This window comes from Peromyscus californicus, unplaced genomic scaffold, assembly GCF_007827085.1.
Source record: "Peromyscus californicus insignis strain IS unplaced genomic scaffold, ASM782708v3 Scaffold_17__1_contigs__length_78620276, whole genome shotgun sequence".
Lineage (NCBI taxonomy): Eukaryota > Metazoa > Chordata > Mammalia > Rodentia > Cricetidae > Peromyscus > Peromyscus californicus.
Window position 1 is genome coordinate 3390253 of NW_026294469.1, and position 23389 is coordinate 3413641.

Below are 23389 nucleotides of genomic sequence, written 5' to 3' on the forward strand. Positions count from 1 at the left end.
CAGGTTCCGGGACAGGAAGCTGAGGTGAAGTTACCTGCAGAGGAGTTTTATTAGGACAGTTACTACATCACAGCTGGAGGTGGAAGGCAAGCCTTCAGGCTGGGGGAGGAGCTTCCCCAGGAGAGAGAGCCATCAGGGATAGCACTGCGGAGGGCGGGGGGTGGGGCCTGAAGGGAAAGGGGCGGGGCCTTCGGGAGAGTTACACCACAATGTAGGCCTAGGCCGCAGGGTAAGGTCTTGAAGGAAAGAGTCTTCAATTCCAAAGAGCAAAGGGGAAGTGTTCTTGTCTTACAGTTTTGGGGTGTGGGTAAGTTCTGCACCATGTGACCTAGCCAGCATAGTGGACATCAGGAAGGCCCTGAGGAGAAGCTAACTCAGGGCAGCGGGGACTAGCCTGCAGCTGCTCTGGGGGAGGAACTCCACTCTTTAAGAGCTCCAAGCCACCTATTAACTCTGCAGAGACACAGACAGAATGCAGGAGGCATGGCTTGACTTGGGGAAGGGAGAGCAGATGGCTTTGTCATGTGACCAGAAGCTCCTCACAAATGGAAGCCTACTCCTTACGTGTGTGCTGAGTCACACTGCTAACTGCTTGCTTTCTGCACCCCACCACGGCAGGGTGCTTGTCTAGCTCTTTGCAAACGTACTGTGCATTTCTGTACATTCGGGATGTACCCAGGCATGTAACTGCTGTGTCATGTGTTTTGATAAATACCCAGTTTTCCAACATGACTAACCAACCTACTCCCCCAACCCCCACCAAATGTGTGGGTTGTGCCTCAGTTTCTCTATTCTGTAGGTGAGAGACATTTGGTTTGCATATAATTTTTGTTGTGTGTGATTGCAAATTAAAACTTCTATAAACACCCATGTGAAGGCTTCTCTAGGAATATAGCAGTTGCCATTTAAAATACCTAGCTTGTTTTAGGCTTTCAACCTGTTTGTATAGTTGCTGTAGCAGGATATCTGAGGCTGGATAATTTATAGAGAAGAGGTTTACTTAGGTCATGGTTCTAGGGACTGGGAAGTACAAGATCAGGTAGCTATAATCTGGTAAGTGTTGGTTTTAAATTCGGTGCTTTTACTTTGTGAGGAAAGGTCACGAGGCACAACAAAACCCAGTATCAGAGCTTTATTGGGGGGTGGGGAACAGAAGAGAGAAGGGCCAGGCCTGGGAAGAGACAGGTGAGGAGAAGGGAGACAGGGGAGGAGGAGAGAGCAGAAGAGAAGGGAGGAGTCTGTGACCGGCTTTTTAAGGATTCCCCCTGCACATGCGCATGTGGATTTACGGAGCTAGGCAGGCATGCACAGATTGCGTGACTGTGCTGTGCGCATTGTGTGATCACGCAGCGCATGGATGATGTAAGACGTAAGACCCCTTGCTTGGCTACTGAACTGCGCATGTGCAGTCATGCAGCTGGAGGAGCGGCAGAATCCTAACTGGAAGGATCTTGTGGGATCATAACATGGCTGAAGGTGCCACGTGGACGGAGCTTGTATTCCAGTAGCAATTGGTCACTTTTCAAGAGAAGAGGGGCAAAGGCAGCTGTGCCTCCTAACAACTCACTCTCGTGGTAACTGACCCCACCCTGTGAGGGAAGAACTCACTTCTGCAGATGTTTTTAGTCTGTTCACAAAGGCTCTGGCCCGTAATCTAACTGCTTCCCTTAAGCCCTGCCCCCCAACATTGCATTGAAGAATTAAGTCTCGCCACGAGTCTTTGCAGGAACCAACTATAGCAACATCTCATGTCCTGATCATTCAAAGTTCTGCAGTTTGAGAGCTCCTTCCCCCCACCCCCTTTTTCCCCTCTTAGAATCAAGTAACCCTGAGAGGACTCGTACCACACCTGGGCCGACACGTCTTTGTCATCCATTTCTATCAAGCAGAACACCCGACATTTCCCACAGAGGTGTTTGTGGATGGAGGAAGACGGTGGTCAGGTGAGCAGCCGTGAGCAGGCTCCACCACATGTGCCGGATGTCATGTGACAGCGGGTGTCGTCCTTGCGGCCATGTGACAGCAGCGTCTCTCCCTCTCCAGGCTCCTTCCTGGCCTCCTTTTGCCCTCATTTACTTGGCTGCCGGGACCAAGTGCTCTCCCATGGCCAGGTGGAGTTTGACATCTCAGAAGCGGAGGTAGCTGTGACTGTGACGGTTCCGGAAGGAAAGTCCCTAAAGCTGGTGCGTTCTGCTTAGCCGACCGCGTTCCTTGGCCAGCCGTTGTGTGTTAGGCTTCGGCCAATACTTTCTCCAAGGAATTAATTCTATTTAATGGAAGAGTTGATGACTTGTAGAAAAGTGTGTTTTACAAACCCGTAAAATGAAACTACGAGACAATCAAAGCCAAGAGAATCCCTGTCCCCACCTGTGCTTACTCCTTGCCCCTGCTGGCCCCTCTCTGAAGTTTTTAGCCTCCTGGCTGCTTTCTGTCCCTTTCTCCTGTCCCCCTTAGTGATTCCCTTACCCTGGTCCATATGTTCGTGTGCCCCCAGGTTCCACTCTGAGACCCCTGTGTTATTTCTCTGTGTTCATCATGCCTGCTAAGTATGCTCCCTGCTTTGGGAACATCACCCATGTCTCTGAATTCACTCTTGATCTCGCCTGAACCCCAGGCCCAATCTCCACCCATCCAGGGTCCCCTCTGACTTGGCCTGGCCTGCTTCCAGATCTCTGTGCTGTCCCTATTATTGAACCTGTTTCACCCTGGCCCACATCCTTGCTCTGTTTACTGCCCCTCTCTGGTCTATCCACTTTATTCTGGTCCATTCACCTCACTCTGGAATTCATGGCCCTTCCTGCCTGCTTCTGTTATGCCCAGATCTTGGGGACCCCCAAAAGACCACCATGGAGACCAAATCCTGTATGTAAAAGCAAAGAGCCTTTATTCTCTTCAAGCGCAGAGCTTGGACTCTCTGTCTGATGCAGCAGTGAGAGCAGAGAGTCCTGAGCCTAGGCAGGGTGGGGTTTTTATCATAGCAGAGGTTGAGGTGAGGGGATTTCCAGGGTCCAGGACCCTGATTGGCTGACATTTGTCTAGGGGTATTTGTAAAACAAGAAAAAGGCATGTGCTAGACTCAGGGACATCTGGCCACCTTATCTAATGGTTGGAATGTTTGGGATATCAGGTACTTCCTCAACCCTGGGTGGATCCCCGGGTGGTGTCAGCTTATGGCTTTTCCTGGATCTGGGTGTTGCCTGCCAGTAAGCCTGTCACAGAAGCTGTGTCTGGGCCTCTAGGCCTTTCATGGCAGCTGTGTGGTCAAGCCGTTTTGGGGCCCCTCCACACTTCTAATTCACCTTTCATTCATCCTCCTCTGTTCCATGCTCTCCCTTCCATTATCTGACCATAATCATCATTCAAAGCTCATAGATATGCCATCTTTGACAATGCCAGCAGGCTTTCTTGTGCTCTTTTCTAGAATCTTCTGTCTACATTTGTACCTGACAAAATCCTGTTCACCAATGAGCCTAGCTTAGAGTTAATTCACCTTTTCCTTAAGGATGTCTAGAAAAAAAACCAGGAAGAGTTTATTGGGTTTTGCTCTGTGGCCTTCCTGTTTGTTCCTGTGTTCTCGTTCTCTCTCTCTCCCTCTCTCTCTCTCTCTCTCTCTCTCTCTCTCTCTCTCTCTCTCTCTCTCTCACACACACACACACACACACACACACACACACACAGGAGACTATCATTCCAGAGTACAGGGTATTCATTTTATATCCCTGGTGCCTAGAACACTGCCAGGCACGTGGTGCTCAGCAGATGATTATGGAGCACAGGAGAACGAAGTCCTCTCTGTCAGCTGTTAGCTGGTAAACAGTTGTTAAAGACATCGAGCCTTCCCTCAGGGTCTGTGAGTGCTGCCGCTTGTACAGGTGTAGGAGAACTGAATCGTGCTACAGTTATTCTGTATTACTTACTTTTCTGTTGCTGTGATAAAAACACTATGACCAGGACCACCTACAGAAGGAAGGGTGTACTGGGGCTTGTGGTTCCAGAGATAAGCATCCATCATGGATGGAGGCATGGTGACAAGCAGCAGGCATTGTGGCTGCAGCAGGATGCTGAGAGCTTTCTTCTTGAATCACAAGTAGGAAACAGGGGGCAGGAATGGGGACTGTGCATACACACTGGGCTCTCAAAGGCTGCCTCCAGTGCTGCCCACCCTCCGCGAGGCCACACCTCCTGAATCTCCACCCACCCTCCCCGAGGCCACACCTCCTGAATCTCCATCCATCCTCCCCGAGGCCACACCTCCTGAATCTCCACCCACCCTCCCCGAGGCCACACCTCCTGAACCTCCCCATCCATCCTCCACAAGGCCACACCTCCTGAACCTCCCCATTCATCCTCCACAAGGCCACACCTCCTGGACCTCCCCATCCATCCTCTACAAGGCCACACCTCCTGAGCCTCCCCATCCATCCTCCACAAGGCCACACCTCCTGAACTTCCCCAGACAGTGCTGCCAGCTAGGGAGTGTTTAAATAGAGCTGCACAGGACATTCTCATTTAAACCACAAGTACTAAATAAACTTCAGAGGAAGGCCTATTTGGGTTCCCTGTTAGTTCTGCAACTTCAGTTTGCTTACTTTTAAAACTATAAAGCAATGACCACTGGAAAATCAGGGAGTCCCAGGCATTCGTCACATGTTGCCCCAGCAACCATAACAGGCTCTGCTAGGGATGCAAGTCTACAGGGTACCTTGAACCAACCACCACTCAATGCTGCTATTCCTTGTTCCTTGGAGCAGGTGCTTCCAGAGCCCCGCTTATACCCACTGTTTCCTAGCAACTGCATTGAGCCTTTACCCCTACCTCGAATTTCCTGCTGTGGTTCCTTTGAAATCCCACCTTACTGGCACTTGGATAAACAGGAAAGGATGTGGGGTCATTCTCTTCCTCCTTCACTGGCCTTAGTCATGGGTTGATGCCTTTCTTTTAGGTCCGGGTTCTAGTGGTACCCGCAGAGAATTATGACTACCAAATACTTCACAAAACATCAGTGGACAAGTCCTTTGAGTTTATCAGCAATTGTGGAGGAGACAGTTTTTATATTGAGTAAGTGTCGTTTTGTGGGAGGGCTCTGGTGTGCACGGGGCATGCTCATTCCCAGCCAAAGTGAGGTCTGGAGAGAGATTGGCCTGGAGTTGGCTGCTTCTTCTCACCACCCAAGAGAGTAGTGAGGCTGGAGTCTCGGGAAGGTGTTGTCATTCCTCTGTGCCCACCACTTTATGAGAGACCTCGCCATGTACCATCTGGGCAAGGTGACCACACTCAGCCTTGAACTCAGCAGAGGTCTACCCTCAACTCATGATTAGGGACCAATTAGAAGAATCCCTTGCTCCTGGCTAATCCCCATTTACTACTGTATATCCTAAAAGATACCACACAGGGTGTCTTCCACTGACAGGGTCATAGCCCAGAGCCCCACTCACCGTTATGATGGGGACTGTCCAGAGCTGTGCCCTCTGTACCCTGTCTTCTCTCATTCCTGAGTGCTAAGAGCACGCCAGCCCCAATACATGCCCCGCTGTGGAACTCAGTGCCCCTTAGAAGCTTCCAGAAGGAGCCAGGAGCTCCAGAGACCCTGAAGATGGTCTCTTCTTGTATAGTGATAGTAAAAGGTATGGCCCCAGAGCCAAACCACTGTGGATTTAAATGACATCTCATCCACTCCATACCTCTCATCCTCAGGAGCGTCACCCTACAGCTAAGGTACCTTATCTGTGAAATGACCCAACGGGCTGGATGGTTGTAAGGCTGAGATGTAGCTGACGGTTCTTAGCACATCATCTAGCCTTCATTATCTTTCCACAAGCTCTAACTCACACACCACACAGTTCATCCTGCAGCTGCCTCACCATGTTCCCACTGGCCATTCCTGTGATGCCTTCTCCTGGAGCAGATGTTGGGGACAGAGTGGCTGTCACTGGCTGAATCCACAGTGGGGTCATTTTCCACTTCTTCCCAGACTCCAGTGCTCGGCATCCTGTGCCCCTGTTCTCCCCCGCCCCCCCGCCAGATGCTGCTGGGTATAACTAGTGGGAAAGGGAAGTTGAGGATAAACACATATCCCAGGTTATCACCAGGAGTTATTTTTGTTTTCTCAGTCCTCAGGCAGCCTCTGGATTCTGTAAGAATTCTGCGAGGTCCCTGGTAGCCTTTTACCATAACGGTGCCCTGCCTTGTGAGTGCCACCCAGCTGGGGCTACCAGCCATCACTGCAGTCCTGAGGGCGGGCAGTGCCCTTGCCGGCCCAACATCATCGGAAGGCAGTGCACCCGCTGTGCAGCAGGTCACTATGGATTCCCACACTGCAAGCGTAAGTGACGCTGCCAGGCTTCTGACGCCTTCTCTAGTCCCCAGAGGATGAACCCCGTGCACGGCAGGACTCCTCAGGTGTCGTTGTTTTGGACACACACCTTGGGGCTTGTGATGAAGTCCTGATTCAAGAGACCTAGTCTGGGCCTAAAACTGCATTCCTAATAAATACCCAGGCTATCTCACAGCACACGTCTACAAACTCTACTCTGAGTGGCAAGGCTCTGGGCTATAAATAGAAATGTGAGTATATACTCATCACATGGACAGCCCAGTCCTCTCTCTCTCAAAAGTCCTTTCAGGTTGTGTGGCCCAGTGAAAACTCAGTTTAGACAGAACATTCAAGGTCTCATGGGTGTATTATCCACTAACTTAGAAACCCCGTATTTTTACTTAAGAATCACCTGTGGCCTGATGCTCTGGCTCAGCCCATGCTGTAAGTGGCGTGAGACCACAGGTGTGCAGACAGAGCACCACAGGGGACCACTCTGTGTCTGAATAAACAAAGCAATGTCACTGCTGCATGATGCGCTGACCCTGGACCTGGGTGCTTTGCGAAGCTGCTTCAGAGTGTCTCCAACATTCACGGTTAGATGTCTTCTAGAGCTTTCTGTTGAACAGGAGGCCGTGTTAGAGTGGGAGGCCAGCAGCCTGATAGGTTCGTGAGTAAGGGACCTAGAGCCGGTTGGTCTGGCCGTTCCTCACTTGGGGGCCCCACACTGTTCTCCCCTGGAGCCCTTGGTGACTGGCTCAGATCACCGTGGACAGTAACACCCATACAGAAGGAAAAGGAAACACGTCCCCAGACTCCTTGGAAACGCCTGGAAATCCCAGCGGTTTGTATAGTCCAACTCTTATACAGTCTCTGTTTCCCTTGGCAGCTTGCAAATGTGGCAGACGCCTTTGTGAAGAGGTGACAGGGAAGTGTCTCTGCCCACCCCGCACAGTCAGGCCTCAGTGTGAGGTCTGTGAGGTGAATTCCTTCAACTTCCACCCCCTGGCTGGCTGCGAAGTCTGCAACTGCTCCAGGAAGGGTACCATGGAGGCGGCCACCTCAGAGTGTGACAGGGACAGCGGGCAGTGCAGGTGAGCTGTGGTACACTGGTGTGTCAGATCGTGTCATGGGACAGCCAGGTACATCTGTGCACATGCTGGTCATCGTCCCTCTTCACTTCCTGCCTCCTCACTGTGAGGGCATCAGGATTTTGGTGGGTGAATTGGTTGGTCCGTCCAGATTAGGGGAGCCACGCAGAGCCCCAGGGAGGGGCTACCCGTTCCCCCAAAGCCAGAAGCAGCCCTGCCCACTTAGCCCAACATGTTGTCACAGTAGGATTGTGCTACGTGTGTGTGTCATGATCCCACTGTCTTGATGGTTTTGATTGTCAACTCGGCATAACGTAGAGTCATCTGGAAAGGGTCTCAACCTAGTCTAGACAGTCCCTTGTGGCTCCCTTCCCATGTGATTCTAGACGGTGTCAAGCTGACACAGGTAACCATCACAGGCCTCCAAAGCAGGGTTTATTGGTCACAGAGCACCAGGCTGGGTTGGCCGTCTTCAGGAACCACTGTGGCCCAGCGCACAAGAGCTGAGACATGGTGGCTGTATTAGTTATTTGTTCCTAATGCTGTGTTAAAACACCCCGACAAAAGTAAGTTAGAAGAGAAAGGGCTTCACAGTTCGGGGGTACAGTCCATTATGTGGGGGAGGCATGGCGGGAGGCTCCGGAAGTGGCTAATTCCATGCGTGTGTAGCCAGGAAGCAGGGGTTGACGGGCTCCAGAGCTCAGTCTGCTTTTTCTTTTTTATTCAGTGCTAGGGATTTCACTCTATGTATGTTTATAAGAAGGACGCCAGCCAGGCCAGCTTAATAGCCAGCAAATTCTAGGATGGCTCCATCTTAATTGCGTTGAGTATTTTCAGGTATCAGCCCATTGTTGGAACTGGAGGTTAGAACCAGAATGCATGCTCGCACCTTTGGTGGACACAGTTCAGCTCTCCATTACAGCAGTGGTTCATTTTCCAGGGAAGAGCCAACCCTTATACCACGCCTTCAACCATTGTCTGGTGCCTGCCAGCTTCTTCGGGTAGGGAGACTGAGAGAAAAACGAGTCACAGACCATCCTAGGACTTTGAAACCACAACCGTGAATCCTGCCTGAGTCAACTAGTCAGTCAGCGATCAGGCATGGGTCCTCTCAGTGAAGCCCAGGCTGAATCATAGGAAGCAGAGGAACTGGGTGGCTGGAGAATTGATATTCAGACCGGGAGAAAAGCCGGAGAGCTCAGTCTAAAACCTGACCGTTACTTCTCAGTACTGCAGACACATGGGGAAAGAGGGATTTGAAGAGCTTAAAACCAGTTCCCACAGCAGGAGATGATAGATGGGTGTGCCGTAGCACTGTATTTGAGGAAAATAACCTGAGGAATTTTAACAACCCACTCCCAACAGTTATAATTTAACTGACTAGAAGTTACTTAACTTGGGAGCAAGGCCTGTCATATAATTCTGCCTGGAAAAGGGACCTTAATTGACGGGTGTCATGCTTAATTAAAATATGAAACTGCTCACTTTGACAAATTGTCAAAGAGACTGCATAACCTGATGGGAACACATATCAGTATGTGATCAAATGGCCTTGTCCTGAAGGAGTCCTTAGCAGATAGCATTAAAACGTGGCAACAAAACAACTTTAGCAGTTTGCTATATGCTGTAAATTGCACAAAATCCAATATTTATACAGAAAAAAGCATTTAATTGCTTAAAATAATTATTTACAAAAATTTTCTTCATGAAATGTTTGTGTGTATTTGTATGTATGGTGTTTATACATCTGGTGAGAGTGTGTGTGTGTGTGTGTGTGTGTGTGTGTGTGTGTGTGTGTGTGTGTGCATCTGTGTGGCCAGAACTCAACCCCAGGTGCCTTCTGTGGTCACTGTGAACATGAGTTTTGGAGATCCCATCTCTCACGGAAACTGAAGCTTAGCTATTTGGTGAGGCTGGCCAGCCAGTGTGTCCTGGGGTCCGTCTGTCTCCACCCCATCCCCAGCACTGGGTTTACAGACACACACTGCCCCACTTGGCTTCTGTGGGTGCTGGGGATCTGAACTCAGAATTTCTTGCTTACATGGCAGGGACTTTGCACACTGAACTGTCTCCCCACTCTCAGAAAAGATTTTTGTGTGCAAACCGCTTCCCTATGCACAGGAAAATTTCTGGATGGTAGCAAGGACCGTGTTTAGTGACACCTAAAGCGTGAGTAAGAAAATGGCTTGGTGATACCTAGTGTTTGCTGCCAAAGGGAAAAACATGTTGTTTTCGGCAACGCAAGGCTCACTGGGAGCTGTACAATGCTTACCACAAACCATAACACTTAAATATTAGCATTTTATGTTGTATTTGCTGCTGACAGCCTGGGAAGTTTGCCCTTTCTGCCAGGTCAAGTCATTCCAGCCAGGCTTAGCAACTGGGAAGGCAACTCCTTTGAGGACTAATCAAAGAAGAGGAACGGGGGCGCCAGGCAATGTGGCCATCAGTGTGCGGGGTCTCACACACTTCTGTTGTCCTTCATGTCCTGTGACCTCTGTCTCTCGTCCCCAGAAGGACCTTTCTCAGGCTGTTTCCTCATCCCTGGTCCTCAGTGAAGAGCAGTGTGGCCTGAGTTTGCAGCAGGTTGTGTCCTGCCTCAGCCCCTCACCGTCTGGGTGACCTGCAGCAAATGCCTGCTCTCCTTTGCCCTTCATTGCCCTGTGAGATAGGGCTGCTCTGTCTCCCAGAGACTTGAGACGGCTGTATACCGTATGCAAACACCCTTAGGACAGTGCCTGGCCACACTCAGCACCCAGTGATGTCAGTCGTTGGTGTTGGCCGGGGCCATGGTGGTCTGCCTCTCTCTTTCTGCGCTTTGTTTACCCAGACCCATCTCTTCTGCACTTGGACACCTCCATCCCGAGCGTCTCTCAGACGCGCACTCCCCTCCTGCTCCTCACTGGCTGTCCTCTCATCTTCTCCCGGATTCTCCGACTGGCTCTACTTAGGACCGTGTCTCCTGAAGTCCTGCGGCTCCTGTCTTCTCATATATATAATGAAAATAATTTTAAAGATTTGATTTGTTTGTGTGTATATGCACATGTCTGTGTTGGTATGAGTATATGTACACACGTGTGTGCAGGTGCCCTCAGAGGTGAGAGAGGGTATTGGATCCCTTGGAGCTGGAGTTACAGGTATTTGTGAGCCACCTGACGTGGGTGTTAGGAACAGAACTACAATAATTATGACTGAACAGTAAATGCTCATAACCACCCAGCTGTCTCTACAACCCCCATGAAATAATGTTTTTTAAACTTTTTATTGATTCTTTGTGAATTTCCAAAAGAAAACAAACAGTCTCGCTATGGTAGCTGTGGTGTGTCATGGTGTGTCACACAGTCTACCTTTTGCCCAAAGAGCTTTACTTGCAAATGTTCATTGCAATGAGTCATTGGTCTGGTTCGAGGCCTCCGGCTTCTGCTACACCATCAATACTGGATCCTCACCGGGTCTGGAGTCAGATTTCCTGTTGTTGCCCTGTGTCATGGAGACCCTGCAGCTTTGGTTCTGCAGGACCGGTCTCTTTACATGCTCTAGCAGTCTTCAATGGGGTAGATGTAGGAGTGGGCCAACTCAAAGCCCTGGATCTGGGCCTGGATGGTAGCTGAGTTGGTCAGCCCTCCCGCTCTCCTACACCCTGACCGCCAAGGCTAGTTTTACTGTGCTGCCCAGGTGAGGAGTGGAACCAGCTCACCTGCTCTCACCACTTCGGGGCCAGTTCTCACACTGCCCAGGTGAGGGGCGGGGCCAGCTCTGTACAGCCCTCAGACATTAACATGGCCCCAGGCAACAGTCCAGACCAGGGATGTTCCCATGACCTTTGGTGGTAACATGGGCCACCACAGACATTGACCCAGACCCCTGATGCTGCAGGGCCATGGACCCAGCATGGGCCAGGCCATCACCATGGCCTCCGGTGGTAGTGCAGACTGCTCACATCATGTTCCTCACCCTAGCGCCTCTAGCTCCGCCTCTCTTCATAGTACACAAACTGTCCTGCTTCTCTCTCTCATCTCGACCACATACTGGCTCATCATCATGGTGCCTGCCCTGCCCATGCCATGTGGAGGTGGGCGGGGCCTCTTGGGTGTCTTCTGCCCTGCCCATGCCATGTGGAGGTGGGCGGGGCCTCTTGGGTGTCTTCTGCCCTGCCCATGCCATGTGGAGGTGGGCGGGGCCTCTTGGGTGTCTTCTGCCCTGCCCACGCCATGTGGAGGTGGGCGGGGCCTCTTGGGTATCTTCTGCCCTGCCCACGCCATGTGGGGGTGGGCGGGGCCTCTTGGGTATCTTCTGCCCTGCCCACGCCATGTGGGGGTGGGCAGCAAAATGCTATTTTAATGGTCTGTTAGTGAAAGCACCCTCTTAGCTGATCTCTGACTCCCAGTTTTACAGTCTGTCTGACCCCCATGTCTTGCCTTCCAAGCTTTTCAAGCATCTCACCTCTTAGACTTCAAATAATCTGCTTAATGATGATGGCCTCTTTCTTATTTTTTTTTTTTTTGGTTTTTCGAGACAGGGTTTCTCTGTGTAGCTTTGCGCCTTTCCTGGAACTCACTTGGTAGCCCAGGCTGGCCTCGAACTGACAGCGATCCGCCTGGCTCTGCCTCCCGAGTGCTGGGATTAAAGGCGTGCGCCACCACCGCCCGGCCTCTTTCTTATTTTTAAGATGCCAAGATTTCAGACTTTAAAACTCAGTTTCCCTATATCTAATCACATGTCAGCTTCCGGCAAGGGACAGACTCTCCTGTCGGGTCTGTCCTTCCCTCTGGCTCCCACCCTCTCTAAGTCCCTGTACCATGTTGGAGTCATGTTGGACCAGTAGTGGCGCTCTCTTGATTGGTTCTCCGCCAGATTTATTTATTCACTCATTCAAGTAAACAAACAGCTATCCAGAGGAGTTTGGTTGGTACCATGACAACAGAGAAGAAAAGGGAAACTTCCTTTCTGAAGTCTGGCTGAACACCTCTTAAACTAGTCTAGAGTCAGGCTGACCTTACACATTTCTCTAGGGAGACTCTGGATCCCTAATTTAATAGGAATATGCTAATTCACAACTATACTGGGATTTTTTTTTTTTTTTTTTTGGTTTTTCGAGACAGGGTTTCTCTGTGTAGCTTTGCGCCTTTCCTGGAACTCACTTGGTAGTCCAGGCTGGCCTCGAACTCACAGAGATCCACCTGGCTCTGCCTCCCGAGTGCTGGGATTAAAGGCGTGCGCCACCACCGCCCGGCTATACTGGGATTTTAACATCTGTTTTCTCCTGACTTCTCACTGATACATAATACTGTTGGTCCATAAAACTTGAGACAGTAAGTACTAATAAGTGCATGTTTCTGATTCTGTTGCCTTTTAGAATCTTTATTTTAAATGTTTGCTCATACCTAAAATGATATTTATATGATTATATTAAATGATATGTGTACATTTATTCATACACCGTGATGCTTCATCTCATAACATTGTATAATGACCAAGTCCCGGTCATTAGCCTAGACATCATATTAAGCATGGTAAGTATGTTCAGATTTTTTTCTCTTCTGGTTGCTTTGAGTAAAGCACCATTTTTTCTTCTTATATTCCTCTAACACTTTACCTGTTGACTGTGCTTTTCTCAGCCCTGCCTTCTCTCTGCCCTCCTCAGTCTCCAGTAATCACTATTCTGCATTCAACTTCTGTGAGTGCTACAATCTTAGATTCCATATATGAGGAAGATCCTGCCGTGTTTGATTGTATGTATGGCTTAACTCACCCAGCACAAGCCCCTCCTGTCCATTTTATTGTGCAAACGGTCCCATAACTGGGCAGTATTCCACTCTGCATATCAGCCACATTTTCCCTTCCGTTCATCCACTGATGGGCATGTGGCTTGACTCTGGCTGTTCGGCAGTTGTAAATAGCACTTCACTGAAGGTGAGCACGGAGCTGTCTCTGTGACACACCACTGTCATTTCCTCTGTACATAAACCTAACCGTGGTTTTTGGTGAACGCTCAGACTGGTTTTCACAGTGACTGCATTGTTTGCTGTGTGGATACATGCTTGGTTTCAGTGCTCAGACTTTATCTATGCTTCGTTTTGGGTACAGTGTTTCAATCCTGTTTATGTTCTAATGAGGAAACCTATACTAATTCATCACGGCAGCTTGGCCTGGTGAGTGCCAGCCGTGTTGTGGGGGGATCCTTTGGTGACATGAGACTCTACACAGAGTCACTTCCATCATCCACTCCTTCATCCAGACCTCCCTCAGTTTCCCGTTGCCTCAAGGATCAAGGCTGTAGCGGTCTGTCTTACACCTGCTCAACTACCCTTCCTTCTCTCTGAGCTTCCACCTTTCTGTAAGCTTTGTACACATTCACTTCTCCAGCCACGAAGGCCTCCGTCCCTCTTCTGCTGCCTTTACATTATGCATGTCCTTCAAGGATTTTGTGTCAAAAACTGAAAACTCACAGAAAGAACGAGACCACAAGTCACAGAGATAATCCCATCATGTTTTTAACATAAGCCACCTTAATGTTTAGTCATCCTATCTCTCACACTATTACTTAATTTCTTACGTCTCCATGTCTTCAGTGAGGCTGCTGATGTCAAGACTGGCTCGTTCAGCCTCACCCCCACATCAAGTCCCCCACCCCCACCCCCACACCAAGTCCCCCCCCACCCCCTCCCCAAGTCCCCCACAAGTCCCCTGACACAGAGATGTGAAACGGGGAAGCCGTCAACGATTCTCAAATGAGGGAATGGATGACATGGTGGACTCTGGGCTGTAGGCTGGAACTGGAGTTTGATGTGACCATCACATGAAGGGCATTGCAGTATTTAATAACAAAGAGACAGTGTTCTCTCCAGAGCATCTGGACCAGGTTTCCTATGAGATGCTTGCAGGCACCCACACATGCACATGGGCAGATATTGTTACATAATGTTGGGCCCCGAGCCAGTTCTCAGAGATGACTTCTAGACCCACATCCCTAGAGCTGCCCCGTCGTTTCTCCAGGTGGCCCCAGCCAGTGCAGCAGCCGGTGCAGCATGGTGCAGCACCAGTGCAGAGGCAGTCCTCTTGCCTCTGCAGCGGAGGCCACACTTGGGTAGCAAAGAATCTCCTTGGAGAAATGTGCGAGGTCAGGCTGACTGGGGGGTGCTTTAGAAGATCCTCAGCCAGATCTCGGAGCGGATGTTTCTTTTTGCTTCCTGGTTGTCATGACACCACCCAGCCTCCTTTGGTTACTTGATGTTCACAGGATTCAGAAGCTCGTGATCCGAACACTGTGTTACTCTGGAGTATAAAGCCCATATTCTTCAGGTTCTGCTTAGCCCTGACTTGTCACCCCCATCTGGGCTGGGAACAGTTCCAAGGCCACGGCTCCCAATTTGGTGTTTTCTTCTCCATTCTTGTGATCTCGGCTGCCTTGTGCCTTGTGAGCTCAGAGCCAGGGCAGTGTGACAGACATGGTCTCCCATCATGCTCTCCATGTCATCAGCTCACAAGGGTCCTGAAATCAACAGAGAGAGAGAGAGAGAGAGAGAGAGAGAGAGAGAGAGAGAGAGAGAGAGAGAGAGAGAGAGAGCGCTTTAGCTTCCCTTCACTTCCCTTCTGTCTTGTCCCAGCCAGCCCCTCCCTAGCTGTAACAGACACCCACGCCTTCCTTTTCCAGCAAACTGAGCCTCTAACAGCTGTGTTTCCAACAGCATGCCCTCTCCTTCCAGGTCCTGGCCTAGGACCTTGTTGGAAGTGGAACGTGAGTGTCCCTGCAGTGTCTGAGACTGTTGTTTGAATGTGAGGTGTCCACTGCAGGCTCACGTGTTTGCGCACTTGTTTGGGAAGAAGTGGGTTGATGGAGGTAGGCCTTGAGCTTGATAGTCCAACCCCACTTTCTCGAGGCTTCCAGAGTGAGGATGCAGTCTGACCAGCCAGCCTTCTGTTCCTGCCTCCTCTGTGCCTGAAACCGTGTCTTCCACGATGGAATGGTTCCCTTGTCACTGTAAGCCAGAGTAAACCCTTTGTCCCTTCAGCTGCTTTTGTGACCGTGTGTATCATAGCAATGGGAAAAGAAGCCGTGATGACCATCAGGAGGATGGGATTCAATCCATCAATCCAACGCACTTGGGTGTGCTTTCTAGATGCTGCAAGTACCCACACAGGTGCAGGTTCTGCTGCATGACGCTTGGCCAAGCTCACTGCTTCCTTGTTCAGAAATACTCAACTACTCTGACCTGAGACCAAAGGCATTCACTGTACAGTTTGGCACCGGCATTCAGTTGTTAAGTTATTGCAGCCTTGGGCCAGAGCCCTGCGTGTTTGCCGAAAGAAACATCCTGGACCTTGGGACAAGGTATTATTTCATGACAGCAGCACTGTCCCACAGTGTCCTTTTCTTCACTACCATACCCAGAGAGGAACGACCCACCACGTCCAAGGCAGGTCCTCTCCAAAGCCCTCCCGCTGGCCTGAGGATTCTTGTTCTGAGCTTCCATGTTTGAATGATATGGGTTGGAATCTGAAATGACCCCACAGGTCCATGTTTTGAGCTCTTGCTCAGCTAGTGGAACCCCTAGGAACTGGGGTATGGGGAGGGACTATGAAGGGTGTACTCAGTCCAGTCTATGTCTTGCTCTTTGCTTCCTGCCTGCCACAATGTGAACAGCACCCCCATATCTGTAAACAGAATCTTCTGTCCGCCAGCAATTCCCAAATACCCAGCAGCTGCTTCCCAAATGATTGACTTGAAGGCTTAATATTACTTATAAATGCTCGGCTGATAGCTCAGGCTTACTACTGACTAGCTCTTACACTAAATTAACCCATAATTCTTATCTATGTTTAGCCACGTGGCTTGGTACCTTTTCTCAGTGTGCATTCTCATCGTGCTTCCTCTGCGTCTGACTGGCGACTCCTGACTCCACCCTTCCTCTTCCCAGCATTCTTAGTTTGGTCACCCTGCCTATACTTCCTGCCTGGCTACTGGCCAACCAGTGTTTTATTAACCAAATTGAGTGACAGCTTTTACAGTGCACAGGAGGCTACCCCACAGCATCCTCCATGCACCATGCTTCTCTGCCAGGCCAGGGTGAACCCCACGGAAACCATGAGTGGAACAGGAATTTGCTCCCATAAGTCATGTCTGTCAGTGTCTTGGACACAGTTATGCAAAGGTACCTGCTACATGGAGTTTCCTATTCTGTGCATCTCTGGACCTCCATGGTTTTATATTCCACACTTGATGCCTCTTCAGAAACAGATCAGATTCTGAAAACAAGCTTTAGATATTTTTCCCTTGGCTATCTGATTGAATTTAGTTTGAATTTCATAAGAATAGATTGGGTGTTACTAACCCAGGCTCCAGAAACCTTCTGATATTGGAAGCCAGTTGTGTGTGTGTGTGTGTGTAGGTTGTTTGTGTGTGTAGGATGTGTGTGTAGGTTATGTGTGTGTGTGTAGGTTATGTGTGTGTAGGTAGTGTGTATAGGGTGTGTGTGTATAGTGTGTGTGTAGGTAGTGTGTATAAGGTATGTGTGTAGGTTGTGTGTATGTGTGTGTATAGGGTGTGTGTATATAGGGTGTATGTGTGTTTAGGTTGTGTGTGTGTGTGTGTGCATGTGTGTGTGAGAGTAAGATGGTCCAGAGCTTATCTAGCTTCCCTGGCATATCCCTGTCCCCTTTAAAATTTCTGATGTCTGGCACTGGAGTGATGGCTCCTAGCAGAACATTTATGAATTCTGCCTGTGTGCTTCTGGATGCGCTCACACTTCACATCCAGATTGACCAAGGTATAGTTTTAAGGACAGTGTTAGCACTATCGGACAATGAGGATGTGAGCTGGCCGGGACTGAAGAGCTGACCTGACATGGGTTTGTTGGCAGGCCTTACTAGAGATGCAGACGTCATCTCTGCATGTATGCTGGGTGCATACGGGCTCTGTGCTCCTCTAGGCCAGGGTTGAGCAGGAATCATCACAAAGACACGTCAGTGCGTGCAAGGCACTGTCCTGAGGGTCTCACATGTAGTCTCTTATTTAATGAAACAGTCCATTTTCACAGGTGTGGAAAACCTGGTTGTAAAAAGGATGATGTTTCCCAGGGCCCCCTGCACAGTGAGCTGTAACACAGGATTGGCACCTAAAGCTGCTGCCTCCAGGTTCTCACTGTTAACAAAAATTCTTTCTGTGGTCACAAGCAGGTATTGGATTAAAAAGCAGCTGATCCCACTTAGGTATGGGACCAGGGACTGAGCACACAGCCCCCTCCCTCCCCGTGCCCCCACATGGTGAACCCCTCGGGGTTCTTGCCCCTCTGACCCACCTTTCCTTGTTCATCCCATGCATCAGCTGCTGAATGACAAATCAGTGTCCATGGGCTCAGGCACTCACCGTCCATCTCTCCTGGACTTGCCCCAGGTGGCTCCTCTCGCCATCTGCTTCCTTTGGCCACTTCCTGCCCACACGCTCCTACTCACTGATTCCTTTTTTCCTTGACTTCACGGGGTCTGGAGTCCATCCTCTCACTGATCTGGAAACCTGGGACTCTCCTTCATCTTCTCTTCTTCCCTGTCTTGTGGAAGATGTAAGTCCCAGAAATCCCCACTCAAAATACCTTTAGAAACCATCCTCCTCCCCACCCTAAATCCCCCTTCCTGAAGCTAGCTCCGACCTGGCAGCCTTCTGTCGGGACTCTTTTCCTCAACTCCACGCTGTGCACAGTCCAGCCACATCCTGTCCTCCTCAGGCACCTCTTCATCATGCGGTGTGCAGCTTAGGAGTAGCCTCGAAGGAGATGCAGTGCTGGAGTTTGCATGCACTGTCGCAGAGCGGCAAACGTTCAGTTTGTAAGATAATACGTTTCATACCTGAGGCCTGAGTTAGAACCTCAGCCAGCTGCCTTTGGTGCACAGTTCTTAACCCCTGCGCTGTGGTGAGCAGGACCGGGGCCAGCCCTTCCGCGGCACAGTTCTTAACCCCTGCGCTGTGGTGAGCAGGACGGGCGCCAGCCCTTCCGCGGCACAGTTGAACTCTTACCTAACTTGACAGACCTGAGGTTGGACATTCTCCACTTGGGATTCAGCTCCAGTGACACCAGATGTACTTTCTGAACACCCTAGGTGGTGTCCCTGCTGTGTGCCCTCTGTTCAAAACACAGGCACTACGTCATTTAAGGTCAGCCCAGGTGTGACCTCCCCCAGGGAAACTGGGAACTATTCTGGGCTGGATCCCATGTGTACTGTTCCCATTTGTACTCGTGGGCTTTTGGGGAGTGGTGTTATACATCTTTCCACCTCCAGCCCTCACAGGGATCCTGATCCAGGGGTCCCAGGCCATCTGTGGTGGCGTCTTCACCTGCTTCTGTGGGTAGTCTTTTCTAGACCATGGCGTGTCCCTTTCTGTGGGTAGTCTTTTCTAGACCATGGCATGTCCCTTTCTGTGGGTAGTCTTTTCTAGACCATGGTGTGTCCCTTTCTCTGGGTAGTCCTTTTAGATTGTAGCGTGTCCCTTTCTCTGGGTAGTCTTTTCTAGACCATGGCATGTCCCTCTCTGTGGTATCAGCAGCCACACTCAGCACTGTGTCTGTAACTGCTCTCCTGCTGCGGCTGCTCTCTCATAAGGCAGGGAGGCCTTTCAGGACCGTGAATAGAGCAGTGATGGGGTTTGTTTCCTTTATTCCTGGGCAGGTGTAAGCCAAGAATCACAGGGCAGCGGTGCGACAGATGTGCTCCCGGCTTCCACCAGTTCCCTGAGTGTGTTCCTTGCAGTTGTAACAGAGATGGGACTGAGCCCCAAGTGTGTGACCCAGGGACTGGGGCTTGCATGTGCAAGGTAAGGCAGGTCCTGTGACACCTGGGAGTTCTTCAAGGGAGCTGACCTATGATGATTTCTGTAATGTGTGTAGCATTTTGTGCTTATCGCCTCCCTTTATAGGCATAATTGAAGGAAAGACTTTTCTCATCTTTTAGAAAGGCTACAGCCCCCTCCCCCTCCCTATGATAATCTGTTGCTAAGAATAAGTCCTTTTACTGGGCAGTGGTGGCGCACGCCTTTAATCCTAGGACTAGAGAGGCAGAGGCAGGCAGATCTCTTGTGAGTTCGAGGCCAACCTGATCTACAGAGTGAATTCCAGAACAGCCAAAGATACCTAGAGAAACCCTGTATAGAAAAAAACCAAAATAAAAAAAAAACCAAATAAAAAAGAATAAATCCAGAAAAGGGAACATGAACTGTTTTCTAAAGAGGTTCGTATCTTTTTTGTAAGTTGTTCTTGGATGAGGATCCAGGTTGTCTTCCCTGCCGCAGGTCCCGCGAGGCTGTGGTGGGATCACATCTGAGCAGATGTTCCAGGTGGTGGAAGTTGGACCAGTTGCCCCTCCTGCTGTCCCTCCACACGGTGCTGTCTGTGCCTCTCAACGCTGAGAGTGTCTTACAGGACCCCTCCTTCACGCTTTGTTTCAACAGGAAAACGTGGAAGGCCCAGAATGCCACGTGTGCCGCCGAGGATCCTTCTACTTACACCCTGCCAATCCAAAGGGCTGCACCACGTGCTTCTGTTCTGGAGTGAATACTGACTGTCAAAGTTCACATAAGCAAAGAGCTAAGGTGTGTGAGGGTTAGTGTTTGGGTTCTCGGTCGGTATTCCTGACTGAGATACGAGGGAACGGGCACGAGCTGCCGTGTGTCTTGTGTACTGATGATTCATGTCGACAGCATTGCCCTTACAGCTCCTCGGCCTCAGCACTGTCTCCAGAGATGCCATCATGATTGTGTCCCAGATTACTCAGGTTTTTGATCCAGTGTCACATGCTCAGAATGCTTTCTGTCCCCACTCCCTGTGAAACATAATCCTGGTCATTGTCTGTATTGTGGCCCTTGACTTCCCTACAGCATTTAGCACTTTGTAACATATTATGCCTTTAACTTAAGAAATTACTGTCTTCCCTTCATCAGTAGAATGTGAGCTCCTAACATATACCAGGGCCTAGGACGGAATTTGGGACATAAGAATGCCCAGAAAATACTCATTCGATGAATAGATTTTGTTGTATTGAAGGATATGATAAAGTATCCAGACAGACATCTGTACAGGGTCAGAAGGTCCACAAGCACACTAACTTCTGTCACCACGAAGTTATGACATGCCACTTCCTTGAGCCCTCCAAAAATATCACTTATTGTCTTTATAGAGCTCCCATTATGCAGGCATGATTGATTAAATCATTAGCTATTGGTAATTAACATAACTGGTCATTGACTTTTGGGAAGGTTAGGGATGGGTTGAAAGTTCTGCCTCTCTACACACGGCTGGTCTTTCTGGTCACCAGTTCCCATCCTGAGGCTAATTAGGGGGCCCAATAATCCGGATCTCACAAGCATACAGGGTGTGTGTTTGCACGTGCCTGGGTTCATGTGTATGTGCGGGTGTGCTTGAACATGTGTGCCTGTGCACGCCAGTCGCTCATGTTAGATGCCTGCCTTTATCGTGGTTCACCATGCATGCTGAGGTGGGCTCTCTCTGACATCGGAGCTTGCCAATTCTGCTGCTGTAGCCAGCCAGCTTGCTCTGGAACTGTCATGTCTCTGCCTCCTGAGGGTTGGGACTGCAGGTGAGCTGCCCTGCCGGCCCAGCGTTTACATGGGTTCTGGGGATTCAAAGTCTGGTCCTTGTGCATGTGTAACACACACTTTAGTCTCTGTGCTATACCTCCAGCCCCACAAAATATTTTATGACGCTAATATGACATTCTTCATTCTCTTCTCATGTTCTTCCTCTTTTAATTTCTTTCTCAAATGTTTACCACATCTTAGATGTGCCTACTTTGTGGTGTGTGTGTGTGTGTGTGTGTGTGTGTGTGTGTGTGTGTGTGTGTGTCTACGCATGCTGAAGCCAGAGGTCAATGTCAAGTGTCCTCCTCCATGGCTCTCCACCTCAGTCTCTGAGGTGACCCATCACTGAACCTGGGTCTTGCCCTGGATACACTGACTGGCATCCCCCTGCCTTCGCTTCCCAAGCACTGAGACTCAGGTGGTTCTTGGAGATCAACTCGGGTTCTCATGATGGCGAGACGAGTGCTTTCCAACTGAGCCGTCTCCGCAGCCCTGTCTACTTGTAGGATTAACTTTACAAAACTGAGATTGTTGTCAACTGCATCGGTCCGTGAAGCAGGTAGCACCGGGAGACTGCTTCTGTGTAATACCGTTTTATATATTTCACTGCTTCCCGGGTGGAGGGCAGGCTGGTAAGTGGAAGAAAAATGAGTTTGTAAATCTGTCCATTCTTTGTTTTTTCCTCCCCTCTAAATGGAGCTGGCTTCCTTGGGGACAAAGGAAATATTTTATTTTGGCTACTGTATTCCACAACACACTTAATTTTTTTTAAAAAAAATTTAATGTTGTCAAAAACCTTTTAAAAATCTAAGTTAATTCTTTGACAATTTCATAGTTGTATAGACTAAATTCCAATTATTCCCTCCCCTCTTATCTCCCTCCCCACACCAACCCCTGCTCTTTCCTGTCCCTCTCCCAGATCAATGACCCTTGGTTTGGTTTTGTTACCCATTTAGTTACCAGGGTCATCTGTGTGATCATTGACTTGTAATTCCCCATTGGAGCCTGATAGAGTCATCAGTGGTTTCACAACTGAAGGCAATGGCCCTCCCCTTCCCCCTTTCATGAATCTATTCCTAAGAAATAGTTCATCTGTGATGGGGAGGGTCCCCTGAATTCCTCCTAAATCCTTCTTTATGTGTGTCTCATCTTTTAAAGATTTATTTATTATTTATGTATATGTGCATGTACCTGCATGTATGTGTGTATACCATATGAGTGCAGGTGCCTTCAGAGGCCAGAAAGGGCATCTGATACCGGAAACTGGAGTTTCTGGTGGTGCTAAGCCACCCAGTGTGGGTGCTAGGAGCCAAACCTGGGTCCTCTGCAAGAATAGCAATGCTCTTAACCCCTGAGCCATCTCTCTAGCCTTGGATTTCACCTTTTAAAGGTGCCCACAGCCCAGTCATTATTCATACACTTACTTTTTGATTATTTGAACATCCAGTAAATAACTACTTCATGTTAAGAACCAAGGTATGTGCTAACATACAAAGACAAAGCCCACATACATATGATCACATGTCCTCTGGGTCAGAAGGGAACAGAGTTAGGTGACAGCTCTGTCATGCCCCAGGGAGGGCAGACCCAAGGTGAGATGAATGGAGCTGGGGTATAACTCAGTGGTAAACTCCACACTAGACGAGTTTAATATTTAGCATTAAAAGAGAGATACATAAAGGTAAGTTTTGACGCTTGGTGGTCATCGTGCGAGTCTTTCGGTGTTGTGGATGTTGCCACCACTCTAAAAGCCACAACTGCTGTGTTCTAGTTTGTAGACATGATGGGCTGGCGTCTGGAGACAGAGGATGGAGTTGCTATCCCTGTGTCCTTCAACCCGGGCAGCAACAGTGTGGTTGCAGATCTGCAGGAGCTGCCATCATCAGTCCGCAGTGCATCCTGGGCGTCACCTCCATCCTATCTAGGTGACAAGGTAACAATGTTCTGATGCTCTTCTGAGCCCTCTCTCTGTGGTCTCAGCTGTCACTGCATAATTATCATTTCCTCAAGGCCTGGGAGCAAGCACCTGGAAGTCAGGTAATTAATGTTTAGCAGGTTAGGCAATAATGAAGATGTCTTGCCTCCTGTCATGCGGAGGACTGCAAAAGCACCTCACGTGTGTGTGTCCCACTTACGTGAGTTCCCAGAAAAGGAAGCCCTGCATGGTGTTTTTCTTGATTTGTGCTTCCTGCCAAGGAATTCTCCTCTAGGGAAATATAAAAACCATTTAAATAATAGCTGTTGCAAATGGGCCAGGTGCTTTTAAACACTCTGCTGAGAATTCTTTGTTTTAAAGCAGAAAGGCTCCTTGTCAGGAGAATAAAAGCTGAACAGTGACTCACAGGGTTATTAAAAGAAGCACAGGACCCATGGCAGTTAGACTCTCACAAGCAGGATCAA

At 49.5% G+C, this 23389-nt stretch overlaps 1 protein-coding gene across 1 annotated transcript in view; it reads left to right on the forward strand.

Moving 5' to 3' along the window:
* Positions 1-23389, forward strand: part of Lama3 (laminin subunit alpha 3) — a 250328-nt gene that overhangs the window by 135987 nt on the left and 90952 nt on the right. Inside the window, exons 28-35 of the mRNA XM_052741546.1 lie at positions 1817-1943; positions 2044-2183; positions 4943-5058; positions 6111-6322; positions 7203-7407; positions 19066-19210; positions 19844-19984; positions 22761-22922. Coding sequence (XP_052597506.1) covers positions 1817-1943; positions 2044-2183; positions 4943-5058; positions 6111-6322; positions 7203-7407; positions 19066-19210; positions 19844-19984; positions 22761-22922 — 1248 coding nt within the window. The remainder of the gene's footprint in view (positions 1-1816; positions 1944-2043; positions 2184-4942; positions 5059-6110; positions 6323-7202; positions 7408-19065; positions 19211-19843; positions 19985-22760; positions 22923-23389) is intronic.